The sequence below is a fragment of the Ambystoma mexicanum genome, chromosome 2p (assembly GCF_040938575.1).
Source record: "Ambystoma mexicanum isolate Mex_15411 chromosome 2p, UKY_AmexF1_1, whole genome shotgun sequence".
Classification (NCBI taxonomy): Eukaryota; Metazoa; Chordata; class Amphibia; order Caudata; family Ambystomatidae; genus Ambystoma; species Ambystoma mexicanum.
The window spans coordinates 1,184,316,749-1,184,337,721 of record NC_090923.1 but is presented as its reverse complement, the minus strand read 5'-3'; the positions used below and the strand labels follow the sequence as shown (position 1 = coordinate 1,184,337,721).

Below are 20,973 nucleotides of genomic sequence, written 5' to 3'. Positions count from 1 at the left end.
CACTATGTGGATTTACAAGTAATGCCAAATATTAATGCTTAAAGTACAATGCACCCACTAAAATTAATCATAATTAACCTGGAAGCAGGTGATGGGGAGGGGGTGAGCGAAGCGCCTTCACAAAGAATGAGTGGAATTAGTGTTCCATCATTAGTGACATATCATACAGTCATCACTATTACACTCCGAATGTCAAGATATGATATGATATGATATGGCATTTATAAAGCGCCTGTACACAAGTGTTACTAGGTTCGACAAGACAAGGCAGGGGAAACAAAGGGAGACCAAAAACAACGCTCTTACTAGGCTTTGTGTCATTCAGATTGCGCACGTGTGGGGAAGAGGGGAGGGGAGAAGTGCCAGGAGCGAGGTGAAGGGAGAAGTACAGGTAACTCAATAAGTGCAGCCAGCAGGTGGTTCATAAGTGCAGAGAGAAGGGACGGTAGGATTGCAGATACAGACCCTTAACTGCTGGGGAGCCCTGAGGCAGTGCGAGGGCAACTGGACAAGCAGGAGCCTGGGCCCGAGTTAAGAGGGTAACCAGGTGACCAGTGCATGGAACAGTCAGGTGCATCAGCAGAGGAGAGGAAGAGAGAAAGGGCACCAGGTACCGCTGGCCATGAAACGTACGGCCTTAAAATGCATGCAGATTTTCTACTGTGTAACAGCTAGGGTTCTACTTGTTTTTCTTTCAGCAGTAGGTGTCCCAATGTGTTTCTAAAAAGCAGAGGTTTCAAACTTTCTCTATGGAAAGCCACGGAGGCTTTCTAGGAGACCCACCCCTGGGCACATGGATTGTTGAGATTTAATTCACAGTTTTCCATATATTATGTATGTTATGGCACTATAGAAGAGCAAATGTCAAGGTCATACCTCAAATAAAGCCAATGTAGGATACATTTCAGGCCGCATATACTGCACCCCATCCATCACCACCCATGATGGAAACTACAAGAACCAAACAGAGGAATAGCCACACAACTGCTGAAGGAACAGCATAAGCCCAAGCAACACCAACCCCATAGCACTGTCATCAGCAGCGGGAGTACAACAGAAGAAACACAAGCGGGGATGGCTTGGGGTTCTTCAGAAGGGAGTCCATCAAATACTAACCAGGAAAGAGACAATCCATGAGAGCACAAGGCACCATCAAGAGCTCTGTATGTCGAACTTTACAGATATCCTTTGATTACAGGAAAGGAGATGGTGCAGCATCTGGCAGATATCAGCAGGTAGGGATCAATAGATGCCTCAAAGCCGATGCAAAACCTCTGAGTCGCTTTTATTCCTGTTTCCAAAGGGCTTGGGGTTGACTGGATCAAAGTGACAGGGGTTAGAAACTGCCTGACAACCAGATTAGCGCCCTGGCAGAACCTTATGCTCGCTATACGACCGCAGGGTATTACCCAAATTGATCCAAAAAAAATTGAACGAATGGTAGACTTGACGGTATTTCCGTCACTACCATTAGTTCGAATTTTTGCGATCAATTTGGGCCTTAAAATACCAAACATGATGAGCAGGGGTTGAGGGGGGTGCCCTGCTCACCATGTTCGATACCTTCGACCTCAGGCATTGCAGGGGTGTCTCCGCATCCATAACGTTGGCGGCAGGGGGGCAGAAATTGCTCGCCTCCCATTTTTAATGAATTGTCAAAACAGGGGCCTGAGCAGTTACACTGCAGGCAGTCCACCCGCGAACAAAACATTTGCGGGCAGACAGCCCACACCCCCACCGTGGAGATCAGTGCTTCCCTCTCTCGCATAGTTCAAGTTCAGCTTGTTGTTAAATCAGCCACTCTCATTCTCTGAGTTTTTTAGTGCCAAGCACACCTTCCTTGGCTGGTGCAGGGGTCGCAAAGGCCTCATGTTCATCCTCCTGGACTCAGAAACAACGTTCCACAATCCTAGTGCCTTAGGTCATGTGACGGGGTCAGGCAACAGACAATACATCAGGTGTGTGCAACCTGTAGCCCTCCAGATGTTTTGGACTGCAAATCCCATCAGCCCTAGCCAGCAGAGTCAATGACGAGGCATCTTGGGAGTCATAATGCAAAACATCTGCAGAGCCACTGGGTGCAGACCTCTGCACTACATGAACAGGTGGCCCCCAGGGTTTTTCCAACTGTCCCCAGTGTGACCTTGGAATTTTATCTTCTCAACTGCAGGTTGAACCAGGGATCATCTGCCCTCATCTCTGTTCTCTGACTTTGTTCGAGACCTTGCTCTAGCCCCTTTCCACCAATTTAGGACTATGTTACGGTCCAGTTCTTAAAGAGCTACACTCCCTTTTCCTTTCTCCCAGGACCTGCTTCTCTTCTCTCACTCTTCTGGTCTTCTCCTTTCTCCACCAGATCAATGCTCAACCTATATTCGCTGGTTCTACTTTTCCCTACTCATTCCTTTCCCTCTCCTCTCCCGCTTCTTCTACGTTCCTGCTTCCCTTTGTGGTGGTGGTTCTCCTCCTCCTCCAATCATTCCTTAGATTCCAAATGTTCACCTTCTGCCTCTTCAACTTCCTCTGTTTCTGCTGGGCCCATCTCATCTCTCATCTTCTTTACTCATCTCCAGGTGCTTTACCTGCTGTGCTCCTTTTTCTCTTAGATGTCTCTGCTCCGTGTTCTGTACTTCCCCTCGCCTCAGATGTCCAACCTGCTCCTGCTCTCTCCTCGGATGTTTCACCTCTCCCTCTCCTACTTTCTCTCTCTTTCATTGCTTCACTTCTTCCTCTCTCTTTAGATGTTCCACCTCCTCTCCTCCCTTATCTCACCATAGATGTTTCTTCTGCTCGTCTCTTCTCCCTTCCCGCTACTTAGATGTTCCACCTCCTCTCCTCCCTTATCTCACCATAGATGTTTCTTCTCCTCCTCTCTCCTCCCTTTGTGCTACTTACATGTTCCACCTCCTCTCCTCCCTTATCTCACCATAGATGTTTCTTCTCCTCCTCTCTCCTCCCTTCTGACTACTTAGATATGCCACCTCCTCTCTTCCATTATCTCACCATAGATGTTTCTTCTCCTCCTCTCTCCTCCCTTCTCACTACTTAGATGTTTCACCTCCTCTTCTCCTCCTGTCTCTCTCCTTAAATGTTTCATCTCCTCCTCTGCACTTTCTCTCCTTCGTTATGTGCCAACATCTCCTTTCTCTCTCCTCTGCCTTCCTCTTTGCTCTCGTCACTCCAAATCCCCCAACAGCCTCCTACCTTTGTTGTTCCTGCATCTCTGTATCCTCCCTTTCATACTTTTCTCATTTTTGCAACGAGGCTTGGGATTGGGAGACCCGCAATATCTATGCACACATTTGGAGCAGGCTTTTGGATTGGTAGACGTCCACAATGCTGAGTCCCCGTTCTAGAGGGACTGTGAGGCAAATGCAAATAAACATACACTCATACACTAAAAGCCAATGAGTACTCAGAGAACTCACGCTACACGCATGATCTTCGATCCACCATGGTGCTGTTGTCCTTCCTAGTGTGGGATGGGAAATCTCTAGGCATTGGAGGGATGGTTAGTAGGGTACCATGGCCTGATGAAAACATGGCCTGCCCCAAACCTGCACATCCCTGGTTATGCACACCTATGCCCACGCTAAAAAGCACTAGTCAGGAACCTCTGGATATGAGGAACATCTGTGCGCTTGCTTTAAGCAGCCAAAAAGTAGGGCTATTTAATGTGCCAGCACACAAGTGCGGGATAGTAACTCCTAAAATAACACAATGACAAATGAGGTGCCTGCCTATCTGACTCTGCTGCTGCAGTGCAGGAAGGGCGGAGCGAAGAGCCTTCTGACAGCCCACGGAACCCCACCCAAGGGGGAGCGTCTCTTTGCAGATGGACAATGCATGCCCAGAAACACTCTGTTCCATTGTCAGTCATTGGGCACTCTCTCTCTCAGGGAATGGCTGTCGTATTTATGGCTCTGTTGCTCAAACCCGCCATCATCATTTTCTTGCGTCGGCCATTGCAACCTTGGGCACAGTGTACAGCAGAATCCATTTGCCCCTGTGTGAAAACATTTGTGATTGCTTTGTCGCAACATGCCAGTGTGTACCCCATAGGAGCACACGTGTGGTGGCTTTGTCATAACATGTCAGTATTTGGCCTTGTAAGAACACGCTTGGGTTGGTTTTACCCAAAAATTTCAACATGGGCTTACTTGCAAAGGCTGTGCCCAAAAAGCCCTGTATTTAATAAACACACTTTGCTTTGGAGGATGGCTGGCAGAGCCCTGTGCTTCCCTCGGAAATAGACGTGCAGGTGAGCATTGTACTTACTGCCGCTGGCTGTCACTGGAGCACGAACTGTACAGGGGGGAATCGGGAAGAGCCTGCTCCCGGGGCGCAGGCGCATGCGCAGATGACTCTGCCGGCGCAACGGCGATTCTCCCTAAGATCCAGGCGGGATAGGTGCAGTCATTCTCCATGTTCCCACATGCTGCGCCCAAAAGATGCCTCGGAGGGAAACGGTGCTGGGTGGTCTTCTCTGCAAATGAGCAGGCAGCAATCTTCCGACAGGCGCGGGGGCAGGGCAGGGTCCGTTGGGCCAGCTGTGGTTCACATTTGGTGAGGCTACTGTGTAGTACAAACATGCACATGTGACATTAATTTTGAGTATTTGAGAATGTTAAGTTTTAGGGTACATCTAGTAAACGTGTAATCATCATGCATCATGCACAATGAGCAAAAGGGGTGTTGCTAGATCTGGAAAAAGTCCAGGGCTATGCTAATGCCGGGACTGTCGGGACTGGGGTCTAGCTAGCCTTTTGGATGTAGCCCCTGAGATTCTATCTGGGGCTACAACCAAAAGACCAGGGTCTATAGCCCCCTCAGTTCCCCCCGCAGCAACGCTTCTGATGAGCAAATAGTTAAAGTGTGCATCTCATGTGGAAGTTTGATTTGCAGGGCTCTGTGCACTCGCTCCTGGTTACCCAGCGGTAGCTCTTGCCTACTGTGATGCCCAACAACCAGGAGCTGGTTTTAGCTCCTGCTCATTGAATCTTAATTTCAAACGCCGCAGTTCCCAGCCTTTATGCAAACAACAAGAATTGTCTGCCCAGACTTCTCCCAAATACGCCACCTGACTCCACGCAGTAGAGTAACTTTGCTGGAAATGTTGGGGGGACATGGCATCTAAATGAAAGGGATCCCTGCCAAATGTGTGGGACAAAACTGTTCCACAAAAGTTGGGGGGGACAAACACCTTTGTCCCACCCAAAAAGGACACCCATGACTCCACAATCTTTTCCTCCCTGGGTCTGAACGAGGCAGTCAGGTGCAGTCTGCCTAGCGGCAAACCATTTTTAACCACCTCAAAATGGCTCTGGCTCGCATGGGGGACTAGGGTCTTCTGGTGGCACATAGCCCACCCGTGGACAGCACAAATTCAATTTCCATTGGCTTAGAAAAACAGATCATGGATATTGAATGTGTGCCTGACTGACAGCAGATTCTGGCCTCAGAGTGATCGCAGTCTCCTGCCAGTCATACGGGGGCTTCAAGGTTGCATTATTTCTGTAGAGCTTCTAGAATCGGAGAGGTGGTGAGGACTGAATTCAAAGCTCAGGCTGTGCCCGCCACCCCAGCCTCAATCCCGGGCCAGGCCACCATGCGCATGTGCAGACATGCCTTTCACATGTGCACATGTCTGCCCCTGCTAATGCAGACTTGATTCTTCAGTGCCAAGTTAACATGAAAGATGTCTTGGTGGATTGAAAATTGTATCTCTTTATTGAGCTGGAAAATGCCCCTATTTGGAACGGGATTTACTCATGGACGTCATTTAGGGGTTGCATCTGCGACCCCTAAGGTCTCTCTTGCTACCCCTAAAAGAAATATATATATTTTTTTAGATTGAGGCTCATGAACTGTGGCCAGCAGCATGTGGCTCTTCTTTACCGGAGTGGCTGGTTTTCTGATAGCTATAGACGGTAAGATAGCTCAGTGGGTTGAACGCAGGCTGCTGCTATGTGTGCAATGTGTGTGATCTGCATATTGTAGGTTTGAATCCCAACAAGGTCAACTCAGCCTTTCATCCTGCTGAGGTTGATAAATGAGTACCAACGCAGGTTGGGTGATATAGTATGTATATTTGTTCCATATGAAGCGCTTTAGTGTAAGTGCTACATAACACATCATTATCGTTTGGTCATGGACGTCTGCTTGCATTCACAGTGATTTGGTAATATGGGCCTATACACACTGATCTTAACGATACATATGGTGATCCATTCTTGCATGAAATGTATAACACTTTACAGTGATATCATAACCATATTGTTCGTAGTGTACTTAGAGACAATGCTATGTGATGCCACATCCTGTTTTGTCGAGGGGTGAAAGGTTTTGTTCCATCGCTTCCCGTGATGTCACTTCAGGGTGAGCTCAAATGACATAATTTCCTGAGATGTCATCAGCGGTCAAGGTTTGTGTGAAGTCACTTCCGCTACCCCTAGCATTTTGGTGAAATGATGTCCCTGGATTTACTTTTGTGTTTCCAAAAAACTCATTTTGCTCTCAACTGTGAGGTGAGACGGTGGCACGCCTCATGAATATCATTGGCTAGCAAACAGCCAATAAACATTCAGTAAACTTGTTGCTATGTGCTTTACTGTAAAAGGTGGTCAGATGATCAGTGACCCACCTCTCTAGCGCCACGCCAGCCTCCGGGATTATGAATGGTTTACGTAAAGTGCGTTTGACACTAATAGAAATGGGTAAAAAACGGGACGCAACCCTCTATGTCTGTGTGGCAGGCCCAGCCACAAAGACTTCAAAACGCAACGTTAGTCCGCTGCTCAAAAACGAACATATTACAGAGAACAGATAAGTGAACACAGTGTTCTCCGCTTCAGTGGGGAAGTCAACCCCCCCCCCCCACCCCGCCATAAATAAGCGGCCACCACTGTTCAGAAATTTAAGGGTATTTTCCTGGTTTAGGGCAAAGGGGAGTAACTCAAAGTGAGTGCCTTCTTAGCACGGCCTGAAGGGCTAGTTTAGTTCACACTACATGGCATGCCTGCTCTCCAACTAAACTGAAATTAAATGACTACGTCAGTGCTGCCAACACTGCTCACCTGGGAGACAGTTTCTTTTTGCCAAGACTGAAAATCCGATAATGTGTTATTTGATATGATATGATAGGTTATTTATAACGTGCTTAATACCCAGAGGTTTCTAAACACGGACCCAGGGATCAAACCTGTGTTGCTCCGTGTCGTCATGCTTCCAAGGCGAGCATGTCATGTTTCCAAGGCGAGCAACTTGCCGCTGAGCTATCCTCCCGAGACCAGAAAGGGAAATTGGGAGGATTTGTAAATAGTAAATCCCTTTCCTTTTGGTTGATTGGTTTCATTTTCCAACAAAACGTTTTTTTGCTTCTTTTTCCAAACTTTGATTTGTTGATGTTTTTTGTGTATTTTTTTTTTTTTGCCCAGGTAAATATTATAGGTGAAATTGACGTTTTTTTGGGCCAAAAAAGGCTCAGTTTGGACTTTCGACTATGTTCGCTCTTCCCATCTCTTTAAAAAAGAAGTATAGACAGAACCAGAAAATGTGGGCGAGAGAATGTGTAAACTTGTGAGAAATTCTTTGCACAATAAAAATCAATGTCTTGCTGTTACTTATAGAGACCTTAGAGTGCTTTGGACAGTATAGGCGTGCCACCTTGCCCAGTGCCAGGGCTTCCAGAGGACCGTAGGAATAGAAGACACGAGAGGCATGAAATGTGCAATACCCGAAAAGCATTGAAACCAAATTCAATCCTTCAAGGAAAAACACGGTACAGATTTGTGATCGGCCCCTTATTCTTGCTCAATAACCAACTGTTCTTAGCCGCTCAATTTTAAGTGGTGAGTGCGCACATCCCAGAGGCAAGGGGCCCCTCCCACTACCAAACCCTCCCCAGAAGCACAGCCTACTGCAGTGGGCATGCATACCTCAGCAGAGTGGCCACCACTGTCACTTACAGCCCCTTTCAAGAAATAGGCTAAGAGGCCCCGTGGGAGGGGATGGCCTCCTGTCTTTCTCGGGCCCCCCTCCTCAGCACCAGGGCTGGACTGGCCTATTGGGAACCCTGCCGATTTCCCGGTACGTCTCGCACGCTGGGCCTCTTTTATGTGGTATTTCCACATTTTCCCATAGGAAAAGAGTTGGACTTGGTGAAAATGTGTAATATGGGGCCACTTTGATGAAAATTATTTCCAGGGTCTCTTGTGGTTCCCAGTCCACCCCTGCTCAGCACGCACTTCGGTAGGCGAAGTGTCATCAACCAATTGTCTGTGTTTTCCCCGTCAGCTGACTGAGTATTGTGGAAAACTAGGATCTGTTTGTGCACTTAGCCTGAATGTGTTCTGGCATAAACCGAAATCCCCAATACTGTACATTCAGGACGGATCGAGCTGTTCCAAGCTTGATCAGAGGCTTGGGCTAAGTGCTTTCAGTTGTTTTCACTAAAATACTATAAATATAGCATGCAAGGTTTGATTTTGGGATGGGTCTTGTTAGGCAGAGGTTGCAAGAGTAGGTGAGGCAAATGTTTCACTTTGAGCATTTAAAAAAAAGCATTTAGTTGACAGTTAGAAAATTAAGATTGGATTCGTGAGATGTAGCAAATTAAAATAGAAAGTGCCCTATATGTTATCACTACTGATTCTCCTACCTCCCAGTGACCACCTTGGACTACATTAGTGCATGTGACAATTCGAACACCACGGAATTGTTTATAGATAGGCTGGAGAACAAATCATATTCAGTGGCTGTAAAGCAGTGCACTGTCTTTTAGAGAGCACACCAACTATAAGTTGCCTGTGAAGTTGCAAATAGCAAGTCCTAGAATTCTTTGAGGCTTTCCATCAAGAATGTCCCTGCTACTTAGAATCCATGTGCAACATCTAACTGTGGAGCAAAGCACCCATTGTGTGGATTGTGTTCATGTTGCATTTGCAGTTTTAATATTGTATCTTTCTACGTGCATGAAGATCTAATATGTATAAATTCTAAACGATTGTAACACTAAAAGTAACATATAATGAACTCCATTCGATTCATATGAATTTGCAACCATGCCCCAGTTCGCTGCCATCCCTCTATCATCAATATGGTGTGCGCAACATGAATCCCTCATAATAATGGGGACCCTCCTTGACCACCCTAACAGTAGCCAGACCAAATACTAGTTGCACAGAAACAACTACTAATTCTTAGTAATCAGAAGGAAATTACATTCTGTGGCAGTAAGTGATGGTTCTGTCTTTTAGTGGTTAGACCCAATACTGGTGGCAGAGAAAAGGTTTTATAATTCTTGGTCAGAAGGAAGAGATTATATTCGGTGCTTATTACGAGTAGTGTGATCTTTTAGAGGCCAGACACACACTAGCTACAGGGAAAGGGAGGATAGCTCAGGGTCAACATGCTCACCTTGGAAGCGAAACTACAGGGAGCAACACCAGTTCAAACCCCAGGTCCGCGATTAGAAACCTCTGAGTATTAAGCGCGTTATAAATAACCCATCATATCATATCATAATAATTCTTGGTAGGAAGAGGTAGATTATATTCAGTATCTGTAACTGGCCATGCCATTGTTTAGTGGCAAGGCCAAATACCAGTAGCATTCAAAGTTCTGGATAAGACAACTTAAAATGCCTTTGAGGCTAGAAAGTGCCTGCGGTGGCTGGAACGGAGTCCTTGCCATCATTTTATGGCTTTGGTGAAATGACAATTTTCAACATGGCTGGAGCACATAAAAGTGCCCAGGGGAGGCATGCAGAGAAAGTTCAGTCCACTCTTAATGCGGTAGAAGGGGGTCGGGTTATAGATTATACCTGCTGATGAGCCAGGAGAAACAAGTGCTGAGAGCCAGGATAAGGGATGTTCCTGATCTTCACCAGTGCCACCCCCATCCACTGATGATAAGTATCGGGATAATGCTGTTGAATGTAATGACTACAACCAAGTTAAAGGGGGTGACCCATCGAAGTTGGAAACTCGTGATACAGAGAAGGAGAAGGAGATTGCCACAGTTGCCGAGATGGGACAGAAACAAAGCTACTCTTTTATCTGATATGAAAGTGCAAAATGTCAGCATGTTTGCATTTGTCTTGCTCCAGAAAGATAGTCAAATGTCTGAACGTTCGTCATGCTACAGGACAAATAACAATAATATCCCATCAGCTGCTTCTGTGCAATAAACCTGTGCTTCCGGGACCAAGTTGGGTACAACATTTGTGCGGTACCATTTGATATGACAACAAGCACAGGACTGGGATGCACCCAGAAGATGTACTGCAGCCCTCTTGCCAGTGGCCAGTTATGATGCAACCCCCAATCAGTTTTATCACCCAGAAAATTGTAATGTTTTTGTGCCATAGAGATAAGCAAGTTCCATGAGATACATTATGTAGCATTGATCAGAAACTGGTGAGTATATATATATCAATTAATCACAATTTATGAACTTATATTTATATTGGTTATACAATTTATAATAAATTGAGTTCACACAATAAAATAAACAACTATAGAAACAGTCCTTATGAAAAATGCTAAAAACTTTAAAACCTCCCATATCATCTTGAAATTACTAAATACAATGAAACAATGAAAAACAGTGACGAACAAAGCGTTTAATAACACATAGAGATATGTAATCAAAAAATATAAATAATATTTGTGGTCAAAGCAATTGAAGAAATAAAAATATATTTGATCATCAATTCTATAACTAGCATTGATGGCAACTAGTTACGACATATCTGCCTAGTACATAAAGGCCACATCTTGATCCAGATTCAATTTTGGCAATACCACTCTCACAACAGGGTCCCAACCCAATAAAATAAAGAATACATGAATTAACAAAGTGTAAACTAGGTGGAAATAATGTAATTCATCGTGATATAGAAAAAATCATATTTACCATGAAAATGCTACATTGATAACTGGGAAAATCCTCACCCAGGGCATGATCACTTCAATCCTGTAACCATGATATAGCAACAAAGTCATGATCATGGTCAAGAAATAATAAAAAACCAATGATAGCAGTCCACCCAATAGCTAATAAGCCCAGGAGCCAACAGCGCTAGCAGTCCACCCACTGACTAATAAGCCCACGAGACAACAGTGCTAGCAGTCCACCCAGTGACTAATAAGCCCATGAGACAACAATGCTACCAGTCCACCCAGTGACTAATAAACCCATGAGACAACAGCACTGGCAGTCCACCCAGTGACTAATACGCCCACCAGCCAACAGCACTAGCAGTTCACCCATTGACTAAGAAGCCTGCCAGCCAACAGCGCTAGCAGTCCACCTAATGACTAATTAGCCCACCAGCCAACAGTGCTAGCAGTCCTCCCAGTGACTAAGAAACCCACCAGCCAACAGTGCTAGCAGTCCTCTCAGTGACTAATAAACCCACCAGACAACAGTGCTAGCAATCCACCCAGTCAATAATAAACCCAGCAGCAACAGTGCTAGTAGTCCACCCAGTGAATAATAAGGCCACCAGCCAACAGTGGTAGCAGTCCTCGCAGTGAATAAAACGCCCATCTCCAACAGTGCTAGCAGTCCACCGAGTCAATAATAAGGCCACCAGTCAACAGTGAAGTCAGTCCTCCCAGTGGCTATAAAACCACCAGACAACAGTGCTAGCAACCCACCCAGTGAATAATAATCCCACCGGCCAACGGTGCTAGCAGTCCACCCAGTGAATTATAAGGCCAACAGGCAACAGTGCTAGCAGTCCTCCCAGTGGCTATAAGCCCACCAGACAACAGTGCTAGCAGTCCACCCAGTGAATAATAAGCCCACCGGCCAACAGTGCTAGCAGTCCTCCCAGTGACTAATAAGCCCATGAGACAAAAGCGCTAGCACTCCACCCAGTGACTAATAAGCTCATGAGACAACAGCACTAGCAGTCCACCCAGTGACTAATGAGCCCATGAGACAACAGCGCTAGCAGTCCACTCAGTGACGAATACACCCATAAGACAACAACACTAGCAGTTCACCCAGTGACTAATAAGCCCATGAGACAACAGCATTAGCAGTCCACCCAGTGACTAATAAGCACATGAGACAACAGCACTAGCAGTCCACCCAGTGACTAATAAGCCCATGAGACAACAGCACTAGCAGTCCACCCAGTGACTAATAAGCTCATGAGACAACAGCACTAGCAGTCCACCCAGTGACTAATAAGCCCATGAGACAACAGCACTAGCAGTTCACCCAACGACTAAAAGGCCCACCAGACAACTTCACTCTTGATTTACAACTCTAAACACAAGCATCATGCATCCTTCATAGCTCTGGCACCCCCAAATCTAATGAGAAAATAAACGAGTGCACTTAGTCTAGCAGTCAATGAGCATGCCATATTCTCAAATAGATTAAACAATGATCTTCCATGTACGAATGGTGGAGATGATGTATTTTAATGCAAGCAATTGCGTATGAAAGAACAATTCACTGTAACAATCACCACTATCCAAAACATCGAAAAAAGCACGCGCTGATGTGTACGCCTCAACAGCTTTCTTGTTTGCATTCACGGGAATGCACCATCTTTTTGCTACTCGCGCGCAGATGTACACGCATCAATGCATGTGCTTCCGCATCACACACATAGGCGTTTGCAAGCGTGCATCACCTATTCACTCACCGCACAAGGATTATCGCCTAACTCAGTAGCACCGCCACTGTTATTTACTCCATTAATGTGCACAGTGGCGAGTCCATCTTTAAGTAGAAAAAGAAACTAACTTCGGCTTGCTCCACAGTCTCAAGTGTGGCAAAGCACAATCTATGACAATACAATGGTGCAAACCAACACAATAAATATCAAACAGACCTCAACCCCAAGGTGTTTGCAATGTGTGAAGTGCATAACTGAATGGGGTCCATACGCCCTCATGCACAGCCCCAGCAATGCCATGCTCCTTGATCATTCAGACCCTCCTTGTAGGAATGTAGGCCATACATCCAAAGATGGTTAATGTTCACCTCTAGTATCAGGGGTGCATTTTTTGAAGATGCAGCATTTCATATCATCCACAGTATGATTGTATTTCAAGTAATGTTCTACTAAAGGTGTTTGCAAATTGCCTGTCTATCACAAGAGCAAATTATCCCATAAATAATGCATGTGCTTTTATCATTCAAAAGCTTACTAAGAGGCCGATTCTTGCCTCCATGTTAGATGTCAACTAGCCCGCTTCACATTTTCCACAAGGCCAATGGCCTTTCTTCGCTTTTAAGTTCCACAGATCGAATAAAGGTTTCTCTTTAGTTTTTGGTTTCTACGCATGTCATGAACCACCGATAGTCACAAATTGCCACCCCATTTGAATGTGAACAAAGGCTGACAAAGACTTGGCTCTTCAATTCTTAATATATGCCTTTTTTTAAATCAACTAAGTAACTTCTGCAACTCATTGGGACCCTCTTGCAATTTTGAGAACTACTCACACATTATTTGTGGACTATCCTCTCAGCTCCCGGGGAAGGCACTTCATGTGGCCCTTTTGTTACCCTCTTACCAAATGCCCAGTGAGTCACCTAGAAAGGTTGACTGGTGCTGTAGTATGTGCCACTGAATGGCATCTCTACTGCCAGGTGATTCAGCATCCCACCACCCCCTGATTGATGAAGGCTGGGCTGGCTTTAAGCCCGGGCTACCTGGGTGACCTCCCAGGGCACTACATTAGCTCACCTGCCACAAGTCATATCATCTTTCATGGGCTCCCCCCAACTGGCATAGTGGGTGAAGGTGCAGTAGGCGCCCTGTTTCAATGAAATGCGCCCGCTCTCCTGCTGGCGCTGGGTGTGACAGAAGGAGAGCGGGTGCTTTTTATTACAATGGGGCCCCAATGATAAACCAGCACTGGGCAGCCTTTGAAAGGCAGACCCATGCTGTTTTGACATCCACGCTTTATTGAAGTGATTAAATCCCCGCTCCTTCATGAGAGCGTGAGTTAAGCACTTAATTAAATAGAGCGCCGCTGCTGGTTTTGTGGCAGTCCTTTATTTAGCTGAGCAACTAGAAATGTGTCCCCCTCGATATTCCCTCCCCCAGCAGGGACCCAGTTAGGGGGGGTTCGGGGGGAGGGGACACTACATTTTGTTGTGGGATACCACTGCCACAGCTATGGCCGGCCCTGGATGAAGGGTAAAACCAACTAGGACATGGTAGAGGAGGGGGTACTAGGATCAGAAAGAGGGACTAGAACAAGGCAAGAGGGACTTGGAAGAGGGAGTAGGGTAAGGAAGAAGGTCTAGGATGAGGAAGATAGACTAGGGCAATGAAAAGGGTTGAGGAAGCGGGACTAGCAAGCAGATGTGGGACAAGATCTGTGAATGGGGACGAGAGAGAGAAAAAAGTGCCAGGCACTAGAAGTGGGAGTAAGGTGAGGAAGAGGGGCTAGGGTGAAGGACTAAGTTGAGGAAAAGGAAGAGGGACCAGGACAAGAAGAGGGACTAAAATGAGAGACTAGGATTAGGTTCACGGAAGGGGACTAAGAAGAAGAGGTAGAAGGGTAAGGATGAGGTACTAGGATGAGCTAAGGCAGGGGTCTGCAATATTTGGCTCTGCCCATGTTTTGGAATACATCTTCCATTAGCCCTAGCCAGCATTGTCAATGGATGGGGATATGGACTGACAGGGACGGTAGTTAGCCAAGAGACGTGATAGCTCCATATGAAATGTGGATCTAGCTGCAAAGTTTTAAGAGAGATGGATGTTTAATCTTAATGAGAAGAGGGAGTAAACTGGGAAGTCTGAATGTATTGTATATCTTGGCTAATGAAGAGATCAAAAAGGAAAAGGAAAAGTTTGTAATTTAACTAAATGCTGAATGAATGAATAAATAAATAAATAAATAAATAAATAAATAATGGAAGCCATAGTCCAAATCTGCTGTTAATCCACATGGCCCTGAGCTAGAGATACTAGTGTGAGGAACAATGACTAGGATGAGGGAGCAGGGAGAGGAACTTGGGCAGGGAAAAGGAATGGCAGGAAATACTAGGACAAGGAAGAGGGACTAGTGTGAGGAAGGCAATGGAATAGGAAGAGGTATAAAGGAGAGGAAGTGTGACTGGGATGTGGACGTGGAAGAAAGACTAGGACTGTGACTCCATGAATTAATACTCTGTGCTGTTCTTTTGTTTACTCGCTCTTGGGCTGAGACACACTGTCAGAAGAAAGCACGGAGAGCGGCAGGACACAGAAATCCATCCATGATGCAGTCAATACATGCAATACAGTGTCCACTTGCCATGCGCAGTGCTTAAAGTGGGCCGGGGCCTGCCGGGGCAGGGCCCCGGCAGTCTCCAAAAAGTGGGACTGAGCCGGGGCCCTGCCGGGGCCCCCCATCCCACACAACATTGGCGGGATGCATTAACCCGCCGCGGCCGCAGCCGCGACGGGAGATGCGCCCGCCAGTTTAATTTCAGGCTAGCTGACAGAAGTGCCAGCCAAGCACAGTGTCGCTGAGGCTGGCTGGCACTTCTGTCAGTCACTGTAATTTCCCTGATGACCCCTCATCTGAGGGGTCATCAGGGAAGTTACAGTTCCTTTGTTTGCCCTCGCCAGGTCACTGACCCTCAGTGAACCTGTGGGCTCCATGAAGTAATATGCAGATTAGATCACGGAGCCCGCGGGTTCGCAGAGGGAGAAAGGCGCCTCGGGCTCACTGATCTATCTGCTCTGAGCAGAGATCACTGAGCCCGAGGCGCCTTTCTCCATCGGCAAAGCTTTATAAAAGATGCCTTGAATTGTATACGTTTCAAGCCACCTTTTATAAACGTAGAAATATTTCTATGTTTATAAAAGACCACTTGAAACGTGCACAATTCAAGGCATCTTTTATAAAGCTTTGTCGATGGACAAAGCCACCTCGGATTTTGTCCGTCCTCAACGCTTTATAAAAGATGCCTTGAATTGTTTGCGTTTCAAGCTGTCTTTTATAAACATAGAAATATGTTATAAATCTCTATGCTTATAAAAGGTGGCTTGAAAAGTGCACAAACCATAGTAAGGTAAGCACACAAGTGTGCGTAAATTACTATGGTTTGTGCACTTTTCAAGCCACCTTTTTATAAACATAGAAATACGTAACATTGGTATGTTTATAAGGCTTGAAAGGTACACAAACCATAGTAGTACGCATAAAAATATATAAATGCTCACATACATTTATATATTTGTTTGCGCACCTTACAATGATTTGTGCACGTTTTAGGCCACGCCCACAATGGAAGCCACGCTCCCAAACGAGGGCCCCCCCCTCAATTTCTTACCCCACTTAAAGCACTGGCCATGCGTACCTAATATTCTGCTCCTCATTACACTTTACCTTTTCCCTCCTGACTGTAACATTGGTTTGGACACAAAATGGTGCAAAAGGCCCACCGTATGTGACCAAACCTGTAGAAAATATCTGTCTAGTGACGTCTGTAGTATCACTTACAATGAGGGGGGAGGGGGGGGCACAACTCATGAATTGCTGTGTTAGGATTCAATTCAAACAGAATGCAGAAATGTTAGAAAGGCCAGAGGGGGGAGGGAAAGGCTTGGAAAAGGGGGGCCAGGGTGCCTCGCAGAAACGTTATCAGGGATGGGGAGGGCGACCACCACTCGGTTCATTTGTTAGGGGTGCAGGCCGGGAGATGCCATTAATGTATCTGGCGATATGGCCAATGGTGGGGATTGCGCAATAGCGCATGCCCTTAAATGGAGCTGTATTTTTAAACTCAAGCACGCACGCCGTTGCTCTGTGCTATGCACTCGTTCTCAGTGCAGACCATCTGCACGCACTACTGGCAGGGGCGTGTCTAGTCCTCACAACACATTCTCAGCACTATCCTTAAATTTGGCGTGTTGTCAAACCGGAGACCGTGTATGCTCTGTTTAGTTAAGACGTGCAGGGGATGGGTGCATGGGTGCGGCGCTCCCTCCGCACTCCCGCACTCTTGTCTCTGTTAATCCTCGCCTGGCTCGGGGTCGCGCGCAGTGGCTGGTTATTCTCTGCGCCCCTGGCTGCTCCCTGGGAAATGTTGACGAATGTTGTTTATAAGCGCGAGCTTCCTGTCCAGAATCTGGGAACCTAACGCCTTTTGCACTCGTCTTCTGTTTCAGCCTGCTGAGTTCAACTGCGCCGCAACACAAGTGCCCCGGGACCAGACCCACCCAGTCATACTTCCAGGCACCCGAGAACCCCCGAAGCAGCCCCTGGCTGTCATTCCGTGCGTCGCCAAAGAACCCCTGCCGGGCCTCTGCCACTCCACGCCGCCCGTCAGGAATCGGGGGCCGGCCTGTACCATGCCGCTGGGAAAGACCTGGAAGAAGAGAACCGAGGACATCACTTCCGTCTATCATATCAAGGAGAAACTCGGCGCGTGAGTACTACTCTTGCAATAAGTACTGCCCTCTGCGGCTCCGGCATAAATGCACCTCTTGCATTGATACTGTTCCACCTGCAGAACATACTTTTGCATAATTGCCTATGAACTACTTCCGCCTAAATCATATTCCTGCACAGTGCTGAGTTTCATTACTTCTGCTATTCTGCTACGGCACATTATAGACGCTACTTCCATGCATACAGCTCCCAACTAGGTCTTCAACTTTTGATATTGGGTCGATTTTCTTGCCTTGCAGTAGTCTTTTCTCCAGACTGTAGAGCACGACAACAATGGCGTCAATAGAAAACAGTATTAAGGGGGGGCAAATAAGGGGACAGAGATAAAGGGGGCTGGGTGTTACCCGGGGCTCAACGGGTTAACGCTCATGAGCCCCCTCCGTTGGAAAGGCGGAGTTTGACTGGGCAAGGGAGTTATGGGGCACGTGCGCGGTAAGCGTCGGTCCTTGCTTGGTTGTACGAGAATAAAGAAGTTCCTCCTATCTCTCCGTGTGTGCGTCCTTCATTAGGCCTAGATCCCTAGGCAACATTTGGCGACGAGGATTTCTCCCGCACACTGGAGTCCTCCTCCTGCAGCAGTCCGCTGCTTTCCACTCCCGCGTGGTGGGCAACCCAGCGATCCTCCTCCTCCTGCTCCTCCTCCGCGCAACACGGCAGTCCGCCGGATCCGCCTCGCCGGACCTCCTCCTCCGAAGCTCCGCGGAAGCGATCCCGCCCGCGCCTCCATCCTATACCCTGCCCCTCGACGCCTGGCCTGAAAGGGGCCTGAATCGGCAGAAGCGGTGGACCCCCTTTGCCGGACGCCGGGTGCACGTGGGCTCGTTCTAGGCCCGACTACCTCGCCCCACGCGCCGCCTACACACGTGCGGGCCCAGTCTCCCAGGCGCCATGAGCACCCCACCCTCCAACCCTGGGTCCAGCCAGGGCTCTCCTCAACTACCGCGGGTGGCGAAGTCGATACAACTACGCCTGCCCCCGCCGTTCACCATGACTCCTCAAGCCACCAAAGGCCCCAGGTGGACCGACTGGATGGATGATTTTCGTCATTTCGTGAGAGGATCCGGCGACGGAGACTCCCCCAACATGAGAGACATTTTCCTCAACCTGGTAGGGGGCAAATCAAAACGGTTGTGAAGGCTATTCCGGACACAGACCAAGACACGTTTCCCAAGTTGATTGGTGCTTTGGACAAACTGCTGATCATCGAGGTCAATCGGGACTACGAAAGATATTTGTTCAACCAGTGCACCCAACTCCCACAAGAGACTGTCGACGAATTCATCACACGCCTACGAGTGAAAGGGGCAAACTGCCAATTTGATGCGTTCTCGCTAGAGGAAGCCATTCGGCTGAGGGTGATCGAAGGTTGCCTCTCCCCCGCCCTCAAGAAACAGCTACTCAAAAAACCGCTCACCATGCCCGAGGTGAGCGAACTTGCCCGCATCCATGAGAGAGTGGATGCGCAGGCCTCAGCCATGGGACACTCCAACAACCCTAAATCAGACATGGGGGAACTTGTAGCCGCCATACAACCGCCCCGTCAAGGAGACAGGGGCCCCCAGCCATACAGATCGCCGGCAACCTTTTCGACGTCCACCCCGCGTCCACAAAGACAGTGCTACCGCTGCGGGATGTCCTTCCCTCATTCGGGGTCATGCCCAGCCCTGTCTCAGCGATGTACCAACTGCGGGAGAGAAGGACACTTTCACTCCGTTTGCAGGGAGGGCGTACCTTTTCCCCCGATGCGACCCCAGGCGGCCCCCAGAATGCTTTTCCGGCCGCAGCCCCTGCAGTACAGTCAGCCAAGACCATACCAACAGGGCCTCGGGCAGAGGCGCTACGTCAGAGCGATGGATGAATACCAAGCGGCAGGATATGCCCCACCGTACGATCAGGCCGAACAGCCTAGACACTTCACGGACGAATATGACAATCCTCCTGCGGACTACAGGCCCGAGACCCTCTACCAAGAGGACCAGGCGATGGCCTACTACGCACCGCAGGACCAATACAACCACGACGAGTTTGTGAACCTTATACTCGACAACAAAGAGGCCAGGGAGGCCCCGCAAATCCCGCTCAAGATGGGGAATTGCCAATTTCAATTTATGATTGATTCCGGGGCCACAGTGAACATCATGGGTGAACAAGACTATGGCCGCATACCATGCCCACCACAGCTCAATCCGTCAGGTTTTTGCACATCAAATAAGGGTCAACAACTGGTTTAAGTATACCTATATTAAGTGCTGGCCCCAGGTCTGCCAGCGCCCTGTGCAAGATTTTTCCCCCACCAGTGCGGCACAAAATGGCATCCGAAAACGCTGCACGTGCCGGCTCTGCGGCATGAGAGAAAGTTCTTTCATCGAGCCGCAGATCTTATCTCAACGCTGCATCAGCCCACCTGGTCGCCAATGTGGAAGGGGGCCCCATGGTAGGAGGCTGCTCTGCACTGTGAACCCCCCGGCCAACAGAAGAATCGTGAGCCTTTGCTTCACGTCTGGACTCCACGCATGCTCTGAAGAATTCACATGACATGCCCCATTTATTGTGATACACACGCGATGGAGTGACGTCACACCGCCGCGTGTGCTAGTTAAAGGGACACCAAACACCCCTCCTTTTTTGTCACGATTGGTGGTGCAACAGGATCCTCTCGGAAAGGAGTACTGGGTCCGTCACTAGTCGCGCCAACCCACCAAAGATGCAGAACAGCAAGGGGCTCGAACAACTATCAGCCAAACAACAGAGCTAAGCCCCCTGCGGTTCTTGTAAAGTGTGTTTGAGGGCCCCACCCGGCGCAGCGTGATTCTTTAGTAGGCACTGGGCCAGACCGATACTTAAGTTTACATGACACTGAGCTGGAGCCTCCAGCTCAGTGTCATGAAAACTGGAGGCAAGGAGCCCTTTATTTGCTGCACCAGGGGGCGCTTTTGTGCGGCTTTACCCCTTGAGCACACTTTGAGCCGGTGCTGAATAGATTTGACCAAACTGGTTAAAATAAATTGCGAGATTAAGCATGTTCAGAGTAGGTTTAAGAGAAAAGAAGTTTTGCATCAAGTTAATATACATCCTAAAAAATTTACTCGTGTTCAACAATTGCAAAACTGCCCTATGCACTCAGCAAGAGACTGCATTCTTTTAACTAAAGCACATATCACTCCCAGAGCAGCTTCAAATAATGTGCAGTTAGAAGTGGTATTTAGAAGAAGAGAAATCGCTTCCAACTCAGCTTTAAATAATAGCCAGTTCAAAAGAGCCAGTTTTACAGAAGAGATATTACTAATGCCTCAGTTTCAAATGATAGTCAAGGACAGTCTGGTTAACAGATGAAATATCTCCTAAAAGTGCACAGTACAGGGGGAAAGGAGGCAACTGCTCCCTTTGTTCTTTAGCAATGGTTGCAGGAATCTAATTTTGCCCTCAAGGAATTGTTTACATTTTTCAGTTTCTGGCTGTTCATCCCAGTGGCGGCTGGTACATTTTTTTATTAGAGGGGCATACATATTTCCCCCCAAATATGCCAAAGTGACCACATGTAGTGAGG

General features: G+C 47.6%; 1 protein-coding gene across 1 annotated transcript in view; it reads left to right on the top strand.

The window, feature by feature from the left end:
* The window catches only part of PNCK (pregnancy up-regulated nonubiquitous CaM kinase), a 474,806-nt gene that overhangs the window by 166,126 nt on the left and 287,707 nt on the right, over window positions 1-20,973 (top strand). Inside the window, exon 2 of the mRNA XM_069645371.1 lies at window positions 17,144-17,403. Within this exon, the coding sequence (XP_069501472.1) occupies window positions 17,327-17,403 (77 nt within the window). The 5' untranslated portion in view covers window positions 17,144-17,326. The remainder of the gene's footprint in view (window positions 1-17,143; window positions 17,404-20,973) is intronic.